The sequence below is a fragment of the Aethalodelphis obliquidens genome, unplaced genomic scaffold (assembly GCF_003676395.1).
Source record: "Aethalodelphis obliquidens isolate GAN/ISIS:26980383/991018 unplaced genomic scaffold, ASM367639v1 scaffold20, whole genome shotgun sequence".
Lineage (NCBI taxonomy): Eukaryota > Metazoa > Chordata > Mammalia > Artiodactyla > Delphinidae > Aethalodelphis > Aethalodelphis obliquidens.
The window spans coordinates 9,791,975-9,817,946 of NW_020837964.1; the positions used below are offsets into that span (position 1 = coordinate 9,791,975).

Here is a 25,972-nt window from a genome sequence, read left to right on the forward strand (position 1 = left end):
TAAGATAATTACAACACTTCACTCTCTCCAGCATCAAACCGTGTGGCCACAATGAGCTGAGCATGCGCTCTTCTCTCGCTAACATATGCATATTCCATTACCTCTGACTAATCAATCTTTCCTCGTACCCCTCGTCTCCCTGCTTTCTCAATAACCATTCTGATATAAACCGCTGCTTGCTGTTCCTGATGACTGATCCCTTAATCATCTTTCCTAAATATATGCAAAGTATATTTCTTTGTAAATACAAAAGAAAAAGCAATCACATAAATAATTAAGATGGCTTTTCAAATGACAGTTGAGGGCTAATACAAGCTCCACTGGAAAATACTCATCAACAAACTAAATACACATCTATTAAAATGTAGGAGTCCAGACATATGAAGACAGAAAAAGAATTAATTGCAACTCCATTGGAATCATGCTGATATACACCCTCCTTACAGCTCCTCTTTCAGCCACTTGGAGAGGTTAAGAAAAGTAAGCATCACTTTGTACTTTCACGTATGAATAAGAAATTATTATTAATAGCAGCAGCTAACATTTAATTGAACACTTAATCCCAGCAATCCCACTCCTGGGCATGTATCTGGAGGAAACTATAATTCGAAAAGATACATGCACCCCAATGCTCACTGCAGCACTATTTACAATAGCCGAGACACGGAAGCAACCTAAATGTCCACTGACAAAGAAATGGATAAAGAAGGTGTGGTACTTATATACAATGGAATATTACTCAGCCGCAAATAAAAAACCGAAATAATGCCATTTGCAACAACGTGGATGGGTCTAGAGATTATCAGAGTAAATGACGTCAGTCAGAGAAAGACAAATATCATATGATATCACTCATATGTGGAGTCTAAAAAGTTGATACAAATAAACTTATTTACAAAACAGAAACGGACTCATAGACTTCAAAAACAAACTTATGGTTACCAAAGGGGAAAGGCTCGCAGGGGGAGGGATAAATTAGGAGTTTGGGATTAACATGTACACACGACTATATATAAAATAGATAACCTACAAGGACCTACTGTAGAGCACAGGGAACTCTACTCAATATTCTGTAATAACCTCTATGGGAAAAGAATCTGAAAAAGAATGGATATATGTATAACTGAATTGCTTTGCTGTATACCTGAAACTAACACAACAATATAAAGTAACTGTACTCCAATATCAAATAAACATTTTTTAAAAGAAATTATAATTAATAGCAGCAGCTAACATTTAATTGAACACTGAATCTATCACCAGCAATGTGTTAAATACACATACAGTCAATGCCTTAATACTCAGGTACCTGAATCTCCTGGCACAGATATTAGTATTTAGGTCTTACAGATGAAAAAACTAAGGTTTAGAAAAGAAACTTGCCCAAGGTCACAGAGTGTATCTGCTTCTAATCTTTGCCAATATAATGCAGCATATTTTAGAGCCATGTTTATCACCTGGAGATTACTTGCCTCCCCAAAAGACATATGCCCAAGAGGCATCTTGAAGACCACACTGCCTGCCTTTTCCAGACCTCTTGGAAATCTCGGGTAGATAACCCAAGAAAACACAAGAGTGGCCGAGCCAGATCCCTGTTGTGTGCTCCTGGCCAATGGTATGTCATCCTAACCAGTCGCTGGGAAGACTTGAAGTCTAGGCCAAATAAAAAGACAAGTTAGGAAAGCCTGGGCTTGCAGTCTTTCTCGGGGACCAAGCCTTCTCGCCAACCTCAACATACTTGGGTCCCTCCTCCCTTCTGATAGGGGAACGAATCCAAGATGCACTCTGGAGAATCAGGAGTGGGTCACCTAATCACTCCACGGTGGCGGGGGGGCCGTCAGCCCCTCTTCCAGGCCAGCCCACCCTGCCCACCTCACTGTCATCTCAATCCCCAGGAGATGCTGGAGCTTCACAACATTCCTGGGCCCCCCATTCACTAACGGGCGGCCTCCACAGGCCAGCTAGCTCTCTGACACTGCCCATGTCACCCTTTACACGATAAGCAGGTTCAAGTAAGTCCTGGTACACGTGAGGCAGTCTGGGCACTCAAAACAATCCCGTGCCCTCTTTGAATCCCCCTTCCACCCCAGCCATGGCCCCAGACCTTTTCCTCCCCGCACACACTGGTAGGTGCCTGGGCGACCGCAGGCCCACCTGCTCCAGCTCTAATCAACCTCCTTCCTCCCCAGGACCAGAAGTTTTAGAGATGCAAAATTTAGAACCTATAATAAAGTAAGAGGGAGGAGGGAGCCCCACTTTCAAAAGCCCTCCGTTGGGATGCTGGAGTCTTGTGGCTGTGTATAAGATGCATTCTGAGAGCTAATCATCTACTGTTCTTCTCAGACAACACCCCTTGGAGGTCTTCAGATCTCAGGATGGAGTGTGGGGTGTGCCAGACCTCCATAAACAGAGCGACAAAACCCCACTCCAGTAAGTACTTAGGAACGAGTAAGCCCCAGCACTGCAGGGATTCAGACACACCTGACTGAGTCCCAGGCTTGGAGAACGCACATGGAGTTCTCACATACAGACAGTGCTGCTGAGGAAAAGAGAAGCCACTCCATCCCAAAAATAGGAAGATGAACTTCCTACTCAGCCAGCCATCTGGGGTCCTTGAAATACCCGGGAGAAAATTAGGCATTTGTCTTAGGAGTAAGGGACATGAGCAAGTAATCCACTTGGGGATATGAATGAGGTAAACCACATCCTCATATGGTTACTGCTAACAACACAGGCAGGAACCTCATTTCCAGAGGTTCTGTACTTAAATATAACTGGGGACTCATGGACGCCCCTGTCCTCCCTCGCTTTTTAATTATGCTAAATGGATTGGCCTTTTAAGAGGGTAGTTCATTTCTGCACTGTCCACGTTACCCAATTTTAGTTGTTTTCAATGCTTCCCTTATTTCTAACTTTGGAGCATCTAAAACATCTCAGCAGGAGGGCATTTCCTGTTGAAATAATCAGCAGTAGTAGTAATTACATATATGCTCTCAATATAATTCCATGTGGAATGTGCTGTCATTTAAGTTATATTTTACAAAAGAGCTGGATCTCCCCCACAAAGTGTCCTGAGGACTCCATACAGGACATCTTGAATGAAAAGCGATTGCTTAGGACAATAAATAACGGACATCAGAGCAGCTTCCTCTGAGAAATATGATTAATCCTGACATTAATCACTCCAATAGCATCTAGCAATTTTTAAAGCAAAGCCTGGAACAGGTAACGCACACACACGAGGCTGGACGTGGTAGAAAAGCTGGGCCGTGGGGTGGAGGCCAGATGGACACACCGGGACCCACCTCCGCGCTCACCAGCTGTGTGACTCTGGGGGACTCCCTTCACCTTTCTGAACCTCCACTGGCTCCCCTGTGAAATGGGGAAAAGCAGGTTTTTGCATCATCTTAAATAAGGGACACAGGGGCTTCCCTGGTGGCACAGAGGTTAAGAATCCACCTGCCAATGCAGGGGACTCAGGTTCGAGCACTAGTCCAGGAAGATCCCACATGCTGCGGAGCAACTAAGCCCGTGTGCCACAACTACTGAGCCTGTGCTCTAGAGCCCGTGATCCACAACTACAGAAGCCCGCACACCTAGAGCCCGTGCTCCGCAACAAGAGAAGCCACCGCAATGAGAAGCCCGCGCACCACAACGAAGAGCAGCCCCCACTCCCCACAACTAGAGAAAGCCCGCACGCAGCAGCGGAGACCCAGCACAGACAAAACACTTTAATTTAATTTAATTTAAATAAATAAATAAAAGGGATACAAAAGGCCCTGACCAGGACGGGGCACATGACAGGGACGCAATAAATGGTGGCTCTCAGATGCCGGGTGGTGGACGTGAGAGTTACATTCCACTGGCTTGGAGGCAGACATGAGTGTCAGGGACGCAGCGATTTGGGCCGGGCCAGAAGAGAAACACCAGGCAGGGAGGAACTCCATTCCCAGAGCCTCAGCACGTGTGAGCCGATGCTAAGCTAAATGCCCAAAGACCCCGGAGGGAGCTTTTGCTGCAACAAAAATCTTTGCATCATTGTGAGAATCTCCGGCACGGCGCCGCTGTGTTGCAGTACCTTCCAGGCTCTGTGTGTGATGTGATTCATGCCAGATAAAGTACGGACCTCGAGAAACACAAGAAGGTGGCATCTACTAACGTGCCAGACAAAATCCCTATGCAGAGACCAGGTAAGGAAAGGCCTGGAGGAAACCAAGTAGCACAGACCCAGGGTGGGGACACGGGGACAGGGCACGGGGAGGCGGCTCCACGCAGGTCGCTGAGGCAGCTTCTCACACACTCTGTACTCTGGTAACGGTGCAATGAGGCGAAATGGTAATGACGGCTTTTGGTGCTAAATTGGAGCTTCCATAATCAGAATCTAGGGGGAGTAAGGAATGTGGTCCAATGGGGTTCACAGAGAACAAGTGAACAGACGAGAGACGATAAAAGTGTTGAGTTTCTTCAGTCTACAACCTCTAAAATCTAATGTGAACATGTGAAATTCCATGTGAGTGTAAGTTTGGTTTTCCTTCCCATTTCCCCTATTCACATCCCTGACAGCGAATATTTTTGGATAATTCTTCCTGTGGGGGAGCTGTTTGCTGGTCGTCAAGTTACTCTACCCGAGAATGTATCTACACAATGATAAATGCGGGCTTCTGAAACTGACTCACAGGGACCCAGTTATGGCTTAGAAAGCAAGAAAGAAAAACTAAATGGCGGGTCTTTGAGATCATCCTGTTCAACCTTCTCTTTTAGAGACGAGGAAACGGGGGCACCAAATGGATCAAGAGACTTTCCAAAGTCCCACAGTTAATGAGGGCAGATCCAGAAATTTCTGCCCCTACGCATCAAACAAGAGTGATAATGGGATAAATCCAGGTGAATCTGTCCTCATATATGACGGGAAAGGAAGACAACTTTTAAAATGCGTAGATAACTGGGTTTGAGCATTATCTTCCAAGTCTGGTTTAAACATTAGTATCACATTGTACAAGATGGCTCTGACAATATCACGAGTGCCACTGGAATTTGATTTTTTTTAGTCTAAATATGATGTCACATGGGCAAAATTTTACGAGTTTGATACTCCCTGCTGCTCGATCCCAGGTACCGTTCTAACATTTTCGGTGGAGGCAAAAATTGGCCCAACTTACTAGATGAAAACTGGAAACAGCTACCCAAGCTTTAAGTCCATCTGCCCTTTGAATCAATGGGTCCACTGCGAAGATTCTGCCCTACGGTGTAGTCACAAAAGCATGTATCAAGAACGCTCACTGCAGCAGAGAGTAGAGTCAATTTTGGATGAAAATGTGAGAGACTGAACTTTAAGAGAGCATCACTTGGAAGAGCAGAACAATGACGACAACCTCCATGTCCACCGAAAAGGGAGACTGGTTAAATAATGACAGCATAAACACGTGATGGAGTATCATACAGCAGCTAAAAGCAATGAGGATGACCTCTATGCACTGCTAAGAAAAAAAACCTCCTCCAGTAGTAACTGAAAAAAAATCAAGGTACCTAACAGTATGTAGGTGTGTTGCGTAGTATGCACTACCTTTTTCTGGAAGAACACGCAAGAAACAGTTAGTGATATTTACCTCCCAAGAGAAGAACTGCAGAGGACTTTCACTTTTTGTTTTACACACTTTATGAAGATTCAAACCATATGCACGTATTACCATTCGCTCTCTGCACATCTCTGAAGATTGCTCTATACCACCTAGTGGAGGTCATTGTATTTTTTAACTTTGAAGTTAGAAATATGCTAAGATAACTGGAAAAAAGCGGGCCCTGTTTTCTTTTTTTTTTTTAATTTAACTCAAAATAATGAATCCAGTGAGATCACAAGAGTTCATTTGAAATATATTGAACTTGAAATTCTGCTTGAAAAAAACAGAAATAAATCTCCCTTTTCTTGACTTTCATAACTTCTCAGTCCAGAACACCGGACATTCTCTTAAACAGACCATGGTGTATTTCTTCGGATGGCAAGAAATCTTCCACGCTTTTCAGAGAATGAAGACAGTCTTGGCAAGGATTATCCATCCCGTTCATGCTCTGCTCCAGGCACCTGACTGTCTCCCCCTCGCCCCCTCCCGCCCCCGCCCCAGGGCCATTGCACAGGCCACCCCCTCTGCCCGGTTTGACCCTTCTCCCACCTTCCCCTGACCCTTCTTGAGATCTCGGCTCAGTCACCTCTTCTTGGGGACTCCCAAGTGTCCTCCGCCTCCCTGGCATTACTCACCACTCTGGAGCGCCACATCCTTTTTTCGTATCACTTTCCATCATTTCAAGTCTACACTGATGTTTGCACTGATGTTTGCCTTTCTTTGGATTGAGCTGCCTTCCACTCTCAGCTGAAAGCTCTACAAGGACAGTGGCAACACCTGTTTTTCCTTAACACCGGATGCCCAGTGCCTCTGACAGTGGGGCACTTCACAAACACGGGAATGAATGAATGCAGTCTGGACATCACTCCAAAGCCCAGTGACGTGTTAAAAAAATCAATCAAGCTGTGTCACTCTGGCTCAAACCCTCTCATGTCACCACTGACTCGGAGCCCCTTGGCAACCTCCTCCCGCTTCACTGCCCTCCAGCCACGCTGGCGTCCCTGCTGATCCTAGAATCCTCCGGGCACGCCCCTACCTCCCTTGCACGTGTGTAGGAAGTATTTCCCCTGACTTCTGCACAGCTCACCATTTTACTTCCTTCAGACCCTGGATCAAACGTCACAACTTTAGAGAGGTCCCTGCTGGCCACCCGATCTGAAATAATCCACGCTGTCAACTCCTGGGCCCTCATTCTGCTCTACTGTCCTGCACTGCATTTATAACCTGACATTACATTAAATATTAAACTTAATTATCCCTTTAGGGTCTGTTTCTCCTACCTAGAAGCCCATGAGTGCAGGTACTGTGTTTTATTCGACGCTATTATCCTTAACCCCAACAGCACCGCAGGCCCTCAATGAATGTTTGTGCACAGGGATATCAACGCCAACATCCGCACAGAGAGAGAAAAGCAAAAAGGAAAAAGCAGAGACAGGGTTAAAGCTGGCTACTTTGTCATCCTAAAAACCGTAAATAACCTCTTAGTTGCATTCATGGGCGTCAACCACATTTTGTTTTTCTTAATAAATGAGCTGAATGAGTAAACATTCTCAAACCTCTGACTAATAAAGCAGGTGACGCTGACAATGAACTATAAACAACCTATAAAAGGGCTTGCTTGTCCTTTCATTCATAAACAAAGTGAATATGACTTTAAAAATAAAGAAAACATTATTCCAAGAGCAATAAACTTTATCAACTGTACGAAAACCTCCCTGTGTTTATCCCAGCATGTGTATTTGACAATTAAAAAAATCAGGACTTCCTGGGGGCGCAGTGGTTAAGAATCCGCCTGCCAATGCAGGGGACACGGGTTAGATCCCTGGTCCGGAAAGATCACACCTGCCGCGGAGCAACTAAGCCCGTGCGCCACAACTACTGAGCCTGTGCTCTAGAGCCTGCGAGCCACGTGCCACAACTACTGAGACCATGTGCCACAACTACTGAAGCCCGTGTGCCTAGAGACCGTGCTCCGCAGCAAGAGAAGCCACTGCAATGAGAAGCCCGCGCACAGCAATGAAGAGTAACCCCCGCTCAGCGCAACTAGACAAAGCCCACACGCAGCAACAAGAGCCAATGCAGCCAAAAATAAATAAATTTATAAAAAAAAAAAAAAAAAATCAAGCACTCACTTACCCATTCTCCTAAAATGCGTGACACGGCTTCATTGGCTCTTGTCATGTTCCTGCAGGCCAGGATCACATGTGCACCATGGAGGGCAAAAGTTTTGGCGGTTTCAAACCCTACGGTTTAAAGGAAAATCAAATTTAGAAAACACAAATGCAAAGCACTGAGCCATACTGAATGGCCTTTACTGAGTGCCAAACGCATTACCCTAGTGGTTCTCGACCAGACTCTATTTTGCCCCCTAGAAGATATTTGCAAATAACTTGTGACGTTTTTCTCAGTAGTCACAGTTTGGGGTGGCGTGCTACTGGTACCTAGCGGGTAAAGGCCAGGCATGCTACAAAATATCCTACAATGCACAGGACAGCCCCCTCAGCAAAGAATCATCTGGCTCCAATATCTACAGGGTTGAGGTTGAGCAAGGCTGCCCCAGGAACAAAGTGATTTCAAAGGCGAAGCCCAAGCCACAGAAGAGCTCGCGGCACAGCCAGCCTTTGAACCACTGCTTCATAACAACTAAATCGTGTGATCAGTATAAAGAGTAAGGATACATAAATATTTAGACACGGTCACTGCCCTCCAAGAGTTTACAGTCTAATAAGAGAAAACAAACCTGGAAAGTAAAACAACAACACTTGTTAAGTTCCTGACGATGTGCTCTGCACTATTTCCAGCACTTCTGCTTCCAGCAATGGCAACTAGGTTTCCTAGACCCACCCTCCCACTAAGAACAATTAGAAAAGCTGGACAAAACAACACACACACACACACACACACACACACACACACCCTCTCTGAAGGCATCAGAGGAACACTATGCTTGAGAATTTCGGGGGCCAACATCTGGAAAAGCTGAAAAGCTAAGAGAGGTGAGCCAGCATTTGGTGCTTCTATACCCAGTGAAAACACCCTTCAAAAATAAAGGTGAACAAGATTTGTAACAAACAAAAGCTGAGGGAATATATCACCAGCATGTCTACACTAGAGGAAATACTGAAGAATGCTCTTCAGATAGGAGGAAAATGACCCTAGATAGAAATCTGGAGATGTGGAAAATGACAGAGTAACATAAAGGGTAAATAGATGAAAAAATCTAAATGATAATAGTAATAGTTTGTAAATTTTACAATACCTAGTGAGCATTACTATACTGATAATAATGACATATAACCTAGGGGGAAAGTACTTGGTATTAAAATATTCTAAGACCCTTGCATTGTCCAGGAAGTGATAAAATACTAATCTGTATGAGACCTTAATAAGTCAAAAATATAATCTCTACAATTACTGCTGAGAGATGTAATGCCTCCAATTACCACTGAGAGAACAGTAAAATAATACAAATTTAACCAGTTAATACAAAGGGGAAGAAGAAGAATTTTTTTAAAAAAAAGGCAAGAAGAACAAGGAATGTAAAACAAGTTAGATAAATAGAAAGCCAATAATGGAGTGGTATATTTAACCCCAAATATATCTGTAATTACATTAAATTGGACTAAAAATTGCAATCAAAAGACAAAGACTGTCAGACTGAACAAAACACATATACAATATGCTCCTTACAGAAATGTGTGTGTTATGTTTTATACCCTTAAACATAAGGATAAAGAAAATTAAAAGAATGAGAAAAGATATACCATGTAAAGATGAACCAAAAGAAGTATTGTAAGAGAAAAAACTGAATATTTCATAATGGTAAGTTCTAATCCATAAGGAATATGTGACAATTCTAAATTTATACACATACACACATGTCAAAAGTTCACAGGATTAAGAGGAGAAATAGAGAAGTTCATAATCAGAGTGGAAGATTTTAACCTATCAGTAACATAAAAATGTCGATAAACAGGAAAGAATAGAAGATCTGAAAGTAACTGATCAACTGGAAATAACTGAATATGCTTAAACACTGAACACAACTGCAAATGTATATTCAAGTACTTAAAGAGTATTTACCAAAATTGAACATGTGCACGGCCAGAAGTCTCAACCAATTTCAAAAGATTAAAATTGTAAAGTATGGCCTTGACCACAGCAGAATAAAATCAGACCTCGACACAAGATCCTAGAAAACTCCTTATCTGGAAACTAAGCAACACATTTCTAAATAAGAAACTGTGACTCCAAAAATTACAACGAAAATCAGAAAATATTTTAAACTGAATTATTACAAAAATTCTACATCTCAAAACTTACAGAACACAGGTAAAGCCATGGATGAAGGCCAATCTACAGCCCTAAATACATATATTAGAACAGAAAATGAGCTCAGCATCTATTAAGTAAGAAAAATTTTAAAGCAGCTAATTACCTAAAGAAAGCAGAAGGAAGGCAATGAAAATAAAGACACAAAATTAAAACAAACATAAAATACAGAGGAACAAAGAATCCAAAAGTCATTTCCTTGAAAAAAGTAATAAAACTGAAAAAGGGCTAGCGCGAGAGACAGAGAGAGAGCGTGTGCGAGCGAGCACCAGGACACACACTTGAGTGTACAAGTGAGCACACAAATGGCAGATAGCAGGGGAGAACAAAAGGACATCACTACAGATCCTATTAAAAAGATATGATGGGGACTTCCCTGGTGGCGCAGTGGTTAAGAATCCACCCACCAATGCAGGGAACATGGGCTCGAGCCCTGGTCCGGGAAGATCCCACATGCTGCGGAGCAACTAAGCCTGTGTGCCACAACTACTGAGCCTGCGCTCTAGAGCCCGCGAGCCACAACTACTGAGCCCGGGTGCCACAACTACTGAGCGTACATGCCACAACTACTGAAGCCTGCGCGCCTAGAGCCCGTGCTCCACAACAAGAGAAGCCACTGCAATGAGAAGCCTGCGCACCACAATGAAGAGTAGTCCCTGCTCACCGCAACTAGAGAAAGCCCGCATGCAGCAACAGAGACCCAACGCAGCCAAAAATTTTCAAATTAAAAAAAAAATTTTTTTAAGTAAAAATAAAAAGATATGATGAACAACTTTACACCAATAAATTTAAGATATAGGTAAAAAAGACAAATTCCCAGAAAGACACCACTTAAAAATTGCTGCAAGGAGAGAAAGAATTGAAAAAAACGTATATTTTTAAAGAAAATTCTCAAAATGAAAACTCTGGATCCATTTGTCTTGAACAGTAAAGTCTACCAAACTTTTAAGAAAATAAAAACGCCAACCTTACACCAACTCTTCCACAGAATAGAAAAAGAAGAAAAACTCAACTATTTTATAAGACTTGAACTCATTAGTCATTAGGGAAATGCAAATTAAAGATACAGTGAGATAATACTGCATACCTGCTACTACAATGGCTAAAATTTTTTTAGAAATTAAAAATAATAATAATGACCACACCAAATGTTGGCAAAAATGGGGAGCAACTAGAACTCTTAGACATTACTGATGTGAAAAGAGAAAGGAGAGGGGAAGGGAGGGGAGGGGAGGGGAGGATCTCATTTCAGAGCTTGAACATCACCCCACTGTTCTAAAGTGTAAAATACCACATCTTGTAAGCTATGTGGAAAATCGTACACAGTACGCTGCACCAACAAAGCAATCAATTCTACCAGAGAAGGTAGCAATGTCATTCCGCCAAAGCCATGTCAAATGATCAGAGATTACTGCTTCCAAGATAATGTTAATATGTATGAACAATCAGAGAATCATTATCTCACTGAGACTGCCATGTGACAGAGTCAAGCAAAGGTCACGCATTCATATCACTTCCATATATCTAATCTTCATGGAGGCCAGTCTATTTATATAAACTAGTTCTCAAGGGAAGCCAGCACAGCATAGTGGAAAACTCAAACTCAGGAGTTGGACACATATGTGTTGACCCAGCTCCAGCTATTTATAAGCTATCAGACCTAAGGCTGTGCCTTTAACCCGTCAGAAACTCAGTCATTTTTCTTAAAATGGGGAGTGAATAGTAAACATACACTAGGAACCTAATATAAACACAGTAGGTGGGAAAACAAATGTTAGTTCCCGATCCTTTCCAAAATCCAGTTCAGTGCAAAGTCCTGATTTATATGAACTAGCAAATATAGTACAGCCATCATGACTGAAAAAAACTCTCTCCTAGGTCTGCTCCCAACAGCAACCCATGAGCTAACTGGTTTGAACACCAACCAGAATCTAAAGAAATTAGCTACAAGAGTACTCCATTTGTCTGAGTACTGGCTTAAGAACACACTTGAACTTTGTTTATGCCGAGCACTATATCCCAAGATATTCACTTACCATTATCTAAGGATGACCTTCTATACTTGACTCTGAGGTTAAAGTAATTACACAAAAAATTTCACATCTGAAATACTGCACATCTAAATCTGTTTGCCTCCTCTTTGGTGTCTGTACTAAAAGGTGCTGGGAGCTGTATCTTCAAGGCAAGAAACAACAACCTGAAATGTACTCATTTGGATCCACGATGCCAATTTCACCCCTTATCCCCAGTGAGCAAAAGGCACCCAGATCGTTTGGGGAAAGAGAGAGAAGTACAACAACAGGTTTTGTAGCCCAGCTGTTCCAAAACTGGACGGGTGCGGGCACGGGACAAACTCCTGCTGACGGATGTCAATCAATCAAGCTAATGAAATGCTGACGGCCATATGGAGGTACAGCATGAAGTGGCCAAGAACGACTTCACTTGCAATCACAGGACTTGTCACACCCGGATCTTGTTGAAAATGAGGGACTCTGTGTCCCTACAAAATTTCCAGGTCAGGACAATCATCAGACATATTTCTCATCACATTTTCATCCAAGAGTGTTAAAAAAAAAAAAAAAAAAAAGTCACACGGGGAGTGGGGGAAGATGGCGGATGCAATGCCTCATCATTCATTAGCAAACATATTTTTAATGGACTGAAGAAGCATCAATTCAACGCAGGTCCAGGCAGGCCCCAGGGCTTTATTTATCTGATTTACCAGGACAACCGTAAACTCCTTAGAATCTGTGCTTTTTTCATCTCTGTGGCCCATAGGACTAACCCCCCAGTAAGATTCAATAAATAACTGCCAAAGAAATGAATGTCCTTACAGGTTGCTAACAGGCTACAGTTCCGGACTTTTTTTTTTTTTTTTGCGGTATGCGGGCCTCTCACTGTCGTGGCCTCTCCTGTTGCGGAGCACAGGCTCTGGACACACAGGCTCAGCAGCCACGGCTCACGGGCCCAGCCACTCCACGGCACGTGGGATCTTCTCGGACTGGGGCACGAACCCGCGTCCCCTGCATCGGCGGGCGGACTCTCAACCACTGCGCCACCAGGGAAGCCCTCCAGACTGTTTTAAAACAACCCAAGTTGTTTCAAACAGTACTGATGGTCCTCTAACTTCCTTTTAAACAATGAATAAATACTGGAATCCTGCAAAGATACTGCTCACTGCAGTTCTGAATGACACTACCTAGAAATCTGTGAGGGAAAAGGGCATGCCGCTTTGCTATCAAAATTTATTTTCCCAGACAAACTTGTTAAGTCACGCCGTCTCACTTGACAAAATAACCTAATGGCAAAAGACCAAAAAGAGCACATCTGACACTATGGCGGCAACAGGCTGCAGGCACCACTCTGCACCCTCTCTCCTTTAGATAATTCCTGACTGTAGCTATGGTTAAACCATCTGTCCCCGTATCGTGTAAAATTACACTCTGAGTTTTACATCTATCTTCCTTTATCTAAGCCATGTGCTACATATTGCTAGTCTACTTTTAAAAGCTGCAACGGACAACTCTGTCTTCTTACCCCGTACAACTGCCTTTGGAGCAACACAAAGCAGGGATATTTCAAAAGATGATGGTTTAACATGAAGGACAGTAACACTTTTATAGTAAACCATATCTCTTGAGTGTGGAGTTTTATAAATTAAAAAAAAGTTTAATAATGCTACCTACTGCTAAAATCCAGGAAAAGCCCATGAGAATAGCATCCCTCACTCCCATAATAACGCAGCTGATGACCAGTTTAATTAGCTAAATGTAGTAGTGCTAAGCCAATACTGCACAGTGCCAAAGTTTGCACAAAATAATGAAGGCAATGGTTTACTAAATTTAATAACCTGATTCATCTTGTAAAAAATTAACTTTATGACAATGTTTAAATTGAACCAGCTTAACTGCATGGAGGTGGCAAGAGTGCGTCCAGAGGAATATTTAAAACTAATAATATACGGGCTTCCCTGGTGGCGCAGTGGTTGAGAGTCCGCCTGCTGATGCAGGGGACACGGGTTCGTGCCCCAGTCTGGGAAGATCCCACGTGCCGCGGAGCGGCTGGGCCCGTGAGCCATGGCCGCTGAGCCTGCGCGGCCGGAGCCTGTGCTCCGCAACAGGAGAGGCCACAGCAGTGAGAGGCCCGCGTACGGCAAAAAAAAACAAAAAACAAAAACAAACTAATAATATAAAGAAAATAATGGAAGACGTTTTAAAACAATGGGCATCATCGGTTTTCCAGCACTTGTTACGTCTGATCCAATCTGGAAAACCAAGTGGCTGTGGAGATTTAATATTTCCCTGACTTGGGTTTCAAGCTTTGCATACAAACATTAAAGTACCAGAAAAGGGAAAACATACCAAAAAAATATTAAATGCCTGCTTATCTTACACTAGGTTTCCGTGTCTACTATAGAGGTTACACACTGGTAATCACAGCGTAAATCAAGCCCACAGACTTGTTTCCTTGGGCCCACATTTTGCCTCCCTCCTCCCTTTTTCTCTCTCCGTCCTGTCCTCTCTTGCATCCTTTTATTCCCCCTTGCTTCCTAGTACAAATTACTTGCCAGCATTAAAAAACTGGGGCAATTATATATCCACAAACTCCAGAGAAGTTGGATTAGATGTCAATTTCTCTGTAAAAGCTTACAACTGGAACATACTGGGCCCCCAATTCCACTTGGTGACCAGCAGGCGGTCTGAGGAGCCCCTGCAGGCTAGACATGGGCTTTAGGCTCTCCTTTTGGCCACGGTCACCACCCCCAATGCTGGCGTCACCTGCCAGGCTACTGTGGGCATCTGATGCTCAGACGCACATCATAAGGGGGCAAGATCCCTGCAAGAGACAATGGCTCGAGCCTGACCACGAAACTGCCTCAATCAGAATCCTCACGTGTGATCTGCCATATCTCAAAGAGGCTTCACACCGATCTGCTTGAGATTTTTTTTTTTTAAGGCGTGTCAAACCCCACTGTGTCAAGCACAAGGAGGCCAGGATGCTACCAACGCCTGGAAGAAATGGCAGCAGTGCTCAGCTTTGCACAGGAAAATACAATGGTAATGATGCAGGGACCTGCAGGGATTTGGGTCTGTGGTACCAGTTCCTTTTCCCACCTACCCTGCATTTCCCAAATGTCCCTGAGTGGTCACAGGAACTCTGGACCTAGAACGACTTTGGGACCAAAGGGCATAAAAATGAACCGGTCAAGCGAAAAAGAGACTGGGTGCATGGCAAAACAAGATCAAAGGCCGGCAAGGATTTAGGCACAGAGTAGCACTATGAATTATCATTATTAGTGTTGTTACTATTGTTGTTGTTATTTAATCCATTTAAGATACCTCTGGTGGTCATGCAGAAGATCGACTGCCTGAAGATACTGAAGCCTTGTAATCAGCCAGCAGGGATGAGATACTTTCTTATGCTGAACAGCTAAGGGGAAAATTAGAAAACTGTTGGGAAGCAGAAAGCCTGAATCTAAGTCTGAGGCAGTATCCAAGGTCTCCAGGGATGCCATCCACGCCATGGGTGAGGTTGGCAATTGGTTTACCCAGACAGGGAATCCGGGGAGGGGTGGTGGGTTTGGGCCTGGTGATGGAAGGGGATAGAACAGTGGCCACACCCAGTGAGACTCACAGGCAGGTCGGATAGATGGGGACGGAGTCACAGAATTCCCAGGCACACAGAACACCAAGGTGGGAAGCCAGGCCCCAAAGATATCAACAAAGTTCCCGCTGAACTCGGAGCTAAGAACGAGGCCATTTCTCTCTCCAGTGCTTGGAAGGTTCCTTCTGGTTTTAGTTTTTTAATTTTCCCCAAATTGTGGATTTACTTGGGCAGTGTCCCCATTTACTGTAAATTATGGTTTTAATTATCAATTTTATTAAGATGCCCAAAGGAGCTGGGGCTTACAACACAGTAATTTCTAATGGGTTGTTATTATTAACTTATAATTGTGAAGCGCTGGAAACAAATGTTACTTGTAACTGTACCCAATTAAAAGGCCACATGGGCTTCCCTGGTGGTGCAGTGCTTAGGAGTCCACCTGTCAATGCAGGGGACACAGGTTCGAGCCCTGGTCCGGGAATATCCCACATGCCGTAGAGCAACTAAGCCCGTGCACCACAACTACTGAGCCCATGTGCCACAACTACTGAAGCCCGAGCACATAAAGCCCATGCTCCACAACAGGAGAAGCCACCGCAATGAGAAGCCCACGCACTGCAACGAAGAGTAGCCCTCGCTCGCCACAACTAGAGAAAGCCTGCGTGCAGCAACGAAGACCCAACGCAACCAAAAGTAAATAAATAAGTAGATTTAAAAAAATAAAAAGGCCACAGAGATGGTGATTTCTCCCCTCTGCACCATCATCCCCCCACCTCCCACCCCTAGAACATACCACTAAAGCAACCTGTAGAACCAATCAACAAGTTGCAGAATCTTCCAGCACAAGGCGTCTCCCTCCCTGGAGATCGACTGACACGTATAGAGCAAGAAGATGAGCCTAATGTCTGAGTTAGATCTTGGGACAATTCAAATTTGGGGACAATGTTTGTGTTATAAACCACTAGCTTTAAGGATGCGAGTTTCACCCACATTCTCCTATGAGTATCAACACAAGGACCTTACTTTCCTAACTGATCCGATTAACGTAAACGAAGTTCTGGTGACACGACATTGACCACGATACTGAAATCTGACGCTCCAAGGGCATTTCCCAGGAAATTCGAGGAGATGCACTCACTACAACTCTAAGATCAAGACCGCAAAGGCAGCGACCAGATAATCCAAAGACTTAGAGATTGTGCTCAGTGAACACTAACCACAGCTTCCAACTCGTAAGAAATTACAGAACTACACAGACCTCTCCAGAAGAAGTCACAGCCAGCCCTGCTTTTACATGTAGGCTTTCTATACAGCTACGTACAAGTACCACACAGAGGCTCCTCCACACCCAGTAACAGAAATAAGATCCTAAATATAACTATTTACCAAAGAAGGATGCCAATTCAAGCGATGAGAAGAGAGAATCAGGAAACGACCAGCTCACTTGCAGTACCTTTTTGAAACATCGACAGGCTGCGTTTACATGCTCTGGGCAGTATAATGCAGACACCATGTTTTGTAAAGCTATATTATAAATTCCAACTGACTGCCCGGGATCTCTCAAGAGGCAAGACTGACCCCGGGCTGCCCACCAGTGCTGCCACTGAGCTGTCTGAATTAGGTTCTCACCTGACCTGCCAGTAACAGTCCAGATTCCAGTGTGTTAGCAATCACAGTGAGAAAAGTACCCAAAGACTACAATTAACACGGTGCTAGGCAACCCAGAGAAGACAGATTCTGTAAGGGCAACTAAATCCAGCAGTATCCGTGTCAGTAAGGGTGTGGGGGCAACAGGCAACCTCACAGATTAACAGGGGAGGGGCTGCGGAGTGGAATATAAAATGGCTCAACATCTTTGGGGGCAACTGGACTCTATCCAAGTGTTCGTGGACATGCCCTTTCGCCCAATTATTCCATAACCAGAAATGCAGCCTATAAATATACTTGTCCACATGAGCAAACAATGTGAGAGGGATATTCAATCAGCATTGTTCATAACAGCCAACAACCTGGAACCAACCTAAACGTCCATCAATTAGGTGAAATAAACTGATGGCACGCACAGAAAAGAACGAGGTGAAACGAGATGGATACAAGAAAACACGGCCATGTTCTGCCATTAAGAAAAAAAAAGAAATCAAAGTACAGATTAGCCAGCAAGTATGATCCCACGGGTGAAACAAAAAGAGGGGACGTACATGCTTAAAGATGCGTTAACATTGATAATTTCAGCAAAAGAGCTATTATTGGTCAGGGGCAAGGAAGCCTTATTTTCCATCTGATAACATCTATCCTGTTTCCATTTTTAGCACGGTGCGTGCATGCCTGTTAGGGTAAGAAACTCAAAATTAAAAACTGAATGGTATCTAGTGGATCATTTCTAAGCCTTTATAAACTTTAATACAGAGAAATCAAGGCAAGGGAGAAAGGAAAAAAGGAAAACCCGTTCTCATTCCAAACGGCTCTATTTTCAGAGAAGACTGTAGAAAGGTGAGGACCACCCGGGGGGGTGTTACTACATGCTGAGCACTGTGGCCAGGTGCTTTCTGAGATACATTATCTAATCGAAGGCACACTTCACAAAAACCCTACGAAGCGCCACTGTCCTCATCTCACAGATGAGAAAACCGACAATCCCAGGGGTTAAGGGGACTCACTGAGATCAGAGGGCAAAAATGGAGAAGGATCCCCAAGTGGTGTAGGCTGAGCTCAAGGCAGGGGGGCCCTCAAACCACCACACTCACCATGTGAGTTCCAGGCACACACTAGGAGCTCCTTGAAGGCAGGAGAAACCAATGTGGAACACGGCTCACCCGGCCCAACTGTCTGCTAACTCTATCTGTTAAATATGACTTAGAGAATTTGATACATGTGCTTTGTGGCTGTTATGAGGTATGTTCACATTGTAGCATTCACATAATGTAAGCTAAACTAAGCAACTGTCCTTCTGAAGGAGAGAGAAATGGTCCAAATGCCGTGGGCCTCAATGTCAACAGTCTACCAATGCTTATTTCTTTTCTGTGTTACCGTGTCGAGGCAAAGAATTGAGGCCTCGTCAGCTACTCTGTTACATAAAAGTACTTACTTTATGGAATCTGTCCCCAAACCGTGAGGCATTATCAAATTATCTTCTCTCTTATTTAATATTTCATCACGGGGCTCAGAATTAACACCATCCTTCGCTTTCACAAACGCTTCTCTGTGTCAGGCCTATGAGACGGGAAAACTAATCCACAGAAATAAACTTTCTCTCCACGTTCTCCAAGGTCAATAACTTAAAAGTATGGACTTAATTTAACCCTGCCTCTATGCTTTCAACCAATGAGTTGTTTTACAAGGGACAATCTTAACACCATGGCCGTTCTAAGTTATGCTCAAATTTTCTCTTTAATTTCTAAAAGGCTTCAGTGCCAAACTTAAAAGGACTATCCTTATTAAAATCAAAGATAAAGACCACCCCCTATAAGAAGAAAGTCATGCCACGTTGGATTTTTTAACAAAGTGCACGGCACTTTTAGAAATTTGGCCCAGGTCCTTAGCAAGAAAAAAACAGGATGAAACAGAAGAAGCAAAAACAAAGGCTTCGCAGTAAAATAAAAATTTTTTAATCTAGTTTATTGGACAGAGAGACCACTATGTATTAAAAGGTCTCAACAAGATAAAGCTTCTTTCACTCACTGTCATTAACAAAGGAAAGAATACAGTGGCTCTATAATTCCAAACCCAGCATACGCTATTCTGTTCCAGTTTACGTTCTTTGGAAGACAAGCCTTTTTCTGTAACTAACAAATCACACACCAAACACACACACACACACACACACACACACACACACACACACACACACACCTATGATGTCACCTTTTCTAATTCGCACTCACAGCCGTATCTACTAAGAGAACCAAAGTGTTTCTACGTGGTTAGGAGTGGAAAGATTTACCTTGAAGTTTGGCCTTTTTTTACTTTGATGGATGAATATATAGCCACTTCAAGAGAAGAAGAGAACCCAGCTCTGACTTCACAAGCACACTTGTATTATATTACCGAGTGGTTCACTGTTTTCACAGCTGGGCCAGGATTTCCTTTCACAACGGCAGCCGCTGTTACTCTGTCCTCTGCTCAAGACAAGGTTCTTTATGATTTAGAGCAAACAGGGCAGCCACGTAGGCTCTGCACCCGCACCTGTCCCAAGAGAGATCCCTTTCTTTTACCTTCTTAACGACCAAAGCGGCCACGATCGCCTGTCTACCAACATATTTTCCACTCCTGTCAATTAAGAAGTGGTCAGGATGGAACTGTTTTAAAAAAAAAAAAAAAATACTCCTCTAGTCCACTGAGCGCTTCCAGGAACGAAAAGTCTGCTCCAGCCTACACCTTCAATGTGGCGATATTAACTACTTTTCTAATTCAGGCCCTTTTTTTTTTTTTTTAAATTCCTGATCGACCTTGGCTCTCACCGTTTTTAAAAAAGTGGTGTAGGACTTTGCCACTTGAAAAGATTAAATTCTTTATGCTCCCAAAGTCTTATGGAGGTGCTCAGAACGCCATGCTGGGAAAATTCAGCACTTTTCTGAGGCTCACTTTTAAAGGGTCCAAATTGACTTTTACTTTGTATGATGCAACTTCTCAGAAGCCTGACTTAAATTCAGTCATGAAAGCTAGATGCACAGGGAGAAAGTTCTATTAACTTTGTGCTCTCCGGGTCCACCATGACCTGGCCTAAAATCAGTGACCCCTACAACATCCCCTTATGTGGAAAGAAAATCTGTAAGCAGACATTTACTGAGAAGTAACCATTTACTGATTAAGAAGTGCTAACTACAAAAATGAACGATACACCAAGGAGACAAAACATACAGCACTTTAAAGCAAACTGATTTTAATGCAAAAAACACCTAATTGAAGGGTAACTCTTACCTTGTCGTCATTAAGAAAAAAAGTATCCCCGATAAGCTATATTACCAGACCACGCTCTCCCAGGACATCTTTTATATAATCACTTTTTTTAAGTTCTGTAAAATCTAACTGTTGGCTTAGCTGTGTGTGTGTGTTTCTGTCATTGTTTTGTTTTTTTAAAAAATACGAATGCTGAAATCATTTCAATTCAACTCGATAATAGGAAAACAAAAAAAGTAAGCTTATGTTTCGGGTGAGTTCTCTTGCAATAGACAGTCCACAATAATCCTGGGAAGAAGGTACCAGCAACACTAGCTTTCCAGAAGAGGAAGTAAACAAAACTCTTCATTTCCTTTCACTAGCCAAGGTGCCCAGAACGAAACACAAGGAATCATTATGTTTGATGCTTACCTTTCTGGTATAACACACCCAGTGATTACAGTGCCTGGGTCCCCAGGGGCCATATAATTTGTAAAAGAAATTCTCCATCGCTTTTTAAGCTGTCTAAGAAGAGCTGCCTAAGCGAAGTCAGACTCGCTGCAAGGGGGAGAAGGGAAAGAGCTGTCTGTTTTCAGGTTGATAACATTCTGTTTTGGAATACCATGACGAAGGACTGGCGAAACATACCATCTGTGAAATGTATACCTCTCGGAAAACATGCGATCTAACCATGACCGTGACCATGCACCTGCCTGACATGAATGGCAGAGATGCACACAGTGCCTTCCAGCTGGGGCTGGTTTTGCCTGGTTCCTGGGGCCTCCGTCAGCTACAGGTTTGCATCTGGCTCCCCTCGTGCAGCTGCTGCTGCCTCTGGGCCAAGAGGGTCACAGTCAGAGTCCCCACACAGGTTAACATACACGGCTAGGGATGAGGCTTAACTTCAATTCGAAGAGGAGAGAGCACTGTCAGAGTCAGTGAAGGCACCCGAGCCCTAACGGAGGACTCAGGCCTGCACAGAACTTCTGTTCAACCTGCACGCCTGGAGGCTTCCCACCTCCCAGCAGTGGCAGCCCATGCCGTTGGGGAGAAGCCACAAAAGACCCCAGTGGAGATTTTCCTCCCAGATCAGAGAGCTTGAGGAAGCACGCTCAGCTCAATGTTTTTATTTGGCTCAAGCATACAGCCTGCCCCTCAAGCATATAACATTTTAGAGGCTCCAGAAGGCAAGGTAGACTAGATTTTCTTCAGTGCTTTGCGACAGATAGAGAATAAGAAGTAAACACGCAATCAAAGAATTTCTTGGAGGAAAAACAGATCAGGAGCCGTACTGGTTGTTATGAACCGAACTGTGTCCCCTTAAAATTCATATGTGAAGGGCTTCCCTGGTGGCGCAGTGGTTGAGAGTCCACCTGCCAATGCAGGGGACATGGGTTCGTGCCCCAATCTGGGAAGATCCCACATGCCACGGAGCGGCTGGGCCCGTGAGCCATGGCCGCTGAGCCTGCGTGTCCAGAGCCTGTGCTCCGAAACGGGTGAGGCCACAACAGTGAGAGGCCTGCGTAACGCAAAAAAAAAAAAAAAAAAAAAGAAAGAAAGAAAAAAATTCATATGTGGAGCCCTAACCCCTGATGTGATTGTATTAGGAGCCAGGGCCTAAATGAGGTGATGAAGGTTAAATGAGGTCATAAGGGTGGGGCCCTGATCCAATAGGACTTGTGCCCTTATATGAAGAGAGACACCAGGGACGGGTGCACACAGAGAAAAGACCACATGAGGACACAGCAAGGAGGAGGTATCAACAGGGCAAAGAGAGAAGCCGCAGGAGAAACCAACCCTGCTCAAACCCTGATCTTGGACATCCGGCCTCCACAACTGTGAGAAGCAAATTTCTGTTGTTGGAGCTGCCCCTTCTGTGGTAGTTTGCTGTAACAATCAAACAGAAAAAAACACTGCTGCTTTTGACCTGATCAACTAGATCTAAAAGGAGAAAAGGCAATGTTCCCTCAGCTTCCTGGCCTCAACCACCAGGAAGTAAGATGTAAGTGTTTATGTCATTCCTACATGAGGCAAGTAACTGAGGGGGAGGAAATGAGACTCCTATCAGAAATCTAACTTCTCCTTGGAGTTTCTCTTAAGAGAACTGAAGAAGAAGAAAAAAAAAAATGAGAGGGAGATCTAGTTCCTTGCTACTCAAAGAGTGGTACTTGGCCCAGCAGCAGTAGCATCACCTGAGAATTGTCAGAAACGCAAATTCTCCAGCCCCAACCCCAGACCTGCTGGATCAGAGATTCTGGGAGCTGTAGCCAGCATTCTGTGTTCTAATAAGCCTTCGGGGGACTGCGGTACTTGTTCAAGGTGAAAATCCTCTGGCCTTGTTAATGCCCAGGACTGACCTTCTCCAACACTTCACACGTACACACCACTTTTACATCAGTCCCACTTTGCCCTCAGCAGCATGGTATTTGATCCTGTTATCCCTATTATACAGATAAGGAAACTGAGGCTCAGAAAAGGCAAGGCCAAACAGTTCACTGGAAGAGTAAAGACTGGCCTCTAGGACATGATGCCTCTAGAACCCCTTACAGCTTCCCCCATGGCGACGCTGTCATTTTCTGAGAACTGCCCCACCACCACCACCCCCTTCCTAGCACCATCCTGCAAGGGCTACTCTTGGGCGTCAGACTTGAGTTAAAATCCTGCCTCTGCCACTTTCTAGGAAACTCTGAGCCTTGAAAAGGATGCTGGGTGTTCTGGGTTGAACTATGTCTCCTGCCTCAAAATTCTTATGATGAAGTCCTAAGAATCAGAAGGTGACCTTATTTGGAGGTAGGGTCTTTGTGGAAGTAATCAAGTTAAAGTGATGTCACTGGGGTGAGTCCTAATATTATATTACTGGTGTACTTATAAAAAGGGGAAATTTGGACAGAGCATACATACCGAGAGAATGCCACATGAACTTGAAGATGCCCATCTACAAGCCAAGGAGGGAAGCCCAGACCAGACCCCTCCCTCACACCCCTCAGAAGGAATCAACCCTGCAAACACCCTGACCTCAGACTTCTGGTCTCCAGAAATGTGAAACAAAAAACTTCTGTTGTTTAAGCCACCAGTCTACAGTGTTTGTTATAGCAGCCCTAGGAAACTAATACACTTAACTTCTATGAACCTCACTTTCTTCAACCATAAAGGGGGATATTAAGATGTATTCTGACAGGGCGTAAGGAACATCAAATAAAATAACTATGCAGAATCCTTGGCAAGTAGCAAGTTTTCAATACATTAGGCTTCCTGTTAACACAACACTTGCTAAAAGGCTCTCCACGTGATTTACATCTCACATTCTCCTATGGAAATCTAAAAATCTGTGCAGGGCACTCAACAGAATCAAGGAACCTTAGCTACTCAGGCAGCTGAGCTATTCAACTGCTAATCACTGCCCCAACTCCTCCCAAGAAGTATTTAAAGCACTGCATAATAAACACCCACATGCAACACAGAAATTAAGAATAAGGTGAAAATCGGTAGATGCCTGGGGTCAGGGTGGGGAAGGAGACTGACAAATTACCTGGGGCAAAGAGGCAGGAGGAAAATTGCCAAGGAGAAGTAAATGTTCTGTATCTTGGTTGGGGTGGTGGTTTCCCCAGGTATACACATTTGTCAAAAGTCATTCATGTGTACAATTAAAATGTGTGTGTTTTATTATATGTAACTTATACTTCAAAAAAGTTGATTTTTCTAAAAAGGGGGAAATGTGTACCCATATTAAGAAGGAAAAAATAAAAATCTGATCTACCAGGAATCTGAAGTAAACTAGTTTCTCACTTGAGCATTTAAATGTTAGTTCTGAGCTTCCTGGCAACGTTGGTAAAGAAAGGAAATAGAATACTTTATAGTGCCCTCTCTATTATATGAAAAAGAGCATACCAATTCTTTATTTCAACAACTCTGAAATTTTATCAGAGGAATCCCTATATGAGAAACACATGTTAAAAAAAATAAACCAGGAGTTGGCAAACATTTTCTATAAAGGCCCAGATAGTAAATATTTTCAGCATTGCAAGCCCTATGGTCTCTGTCACTGCTGTTTTAAACATGAAAGCAACCACAGACAGTAAGTCAATGAGTGAATATCTCTGTGTCACAATAAAACTTTATTTACAAAAATAGGGAAGGGCTGGATTTGACCCATGCACCACAGTGTGCTGACCCCTGGAATAGACAATGCACTTTTAACATTCAATTCTAAACTGACCTGAAGCCAAACAAGAACAAAGCATGGGAGGACAAGAAGGTGACCTTGACCTGTAGATTTTCTACGAAAGAAAATGTTAATAATTACAACAGCCAAGTTCAGAACTCCTGTGGATAACAACCAAAGAAAACTTAATTTTAGACAGTTTACGAGATTCTATAAAAGTCTCTATAAAGTGAATCTCATTTAAACAAATATAAAACAAATTTTTAAAGTATTCAGTTTGCATCAAAATCTTATTACACTGTTTGTTTCACCCTGAATTTCATTCAACTTACTGTAACTGCATCAGCTTTTCATTGCAAAGCTGGATGTTTAACTATAAACTATATCCTGCCTCTCCCTTTGTGTGTAAAATTGACAAATATGTTGTTTTTGGATTCCAGAATTCTGGAGAAAGCCAACCTAAATGAATTAAGATGACTAATGTGTTGATTCTGTTTCCAATCCAACAAAATGTTAATGCAAGAACCCATGTCTTATGATGCTCTGTGTTTTAGTTCAAATTTAACATCAAATATTGAATGAGGCAGTTTCTAAGTAAATTACTAAGCTAAAAATATTCCTTCAGCATAGCAAGAACTCCATCTTGTTTAAACAAATGGAAATTTGAACATCTTTGCTCAGATCAGCCTAAATAAGAAATTAGAAAAATGCAAACCTCCATTACAGGTAATGGTACTAACTTCATCTTTCTGTGGAAAGGAGCACAACGTTGTCTATCGAGGAAAAGGATTTATTTCAAGTGATTCACCCATAATCGTGATGTCAAGCAACATCCTACACGCAACCAATGCTTAAGCAAAACAATGTTTTTCTGGTGTGCCAGGTAATTAATCACAGCCAAGGTGAAAGAGCACGAAGATACCATGAATACAGTGGTGAAACTCACAACCCATGTGTCTTTGAGCATCCAGCTACTGCGGGGGATCTGGCACTACTAGTTCTTTTGTAGCATGATGTTTTTACAAATGTTTTCACTGCATTTACTTAACATTTAGCTGAGGAGTTCCTGTGGTTATAACACACTGCTACACGGTTTTGTTCTAAGTAAACTAACATTAGTTTTTCATCACGTAATATTTGAGTAATTTGTATTTCCACAGAGGCAGTAACTATTACACTTTTAAAAGCTGTTGGAAGTGTGGCAAAGCCCGAATTCAATTCCATAAACATTCCTCATGGACCTTCCAAACTGGAAAGATACCAAATCTTTCCAGTTTTCTTAAATCAATTACATTTACTGACCACCAAAAGACGAATTTTAATAATTACCTTCCATATGAAAATCAAAACTATGAAGAGATTATAAAAAGAAGGAAATCAA

At 43.1% G+C, this 25,972-nt stretch overlaps 1 protein-coding gene across 5 annotated transcripts in view; it reads right to left on the minus strand.

Moving 5' to 3' along the window:
- Nucleotides 1-25,972, minus strand: part of WWOX (WW domain containing oxidoreductase) — a 983,470-nt gene that overhangs the window by 917,146 nt on the left and 40,352 nt on the right. For all 5 annotated transcript variants that reach the window (XM_027119879.1, XM_027119876.1, XM_027119878.1 and 2 more), the window contains exon 5: nucleotides 7,755-7,861. In XM_027119879.1, the coding sequence (XP_026975680.1) occupies nucleotides 7,755-7,861 (107 nt within the window). The remainder of the gene's footprint in view (nucleotides 1-7,754; nucleotides 7,862-25,972) is intronic.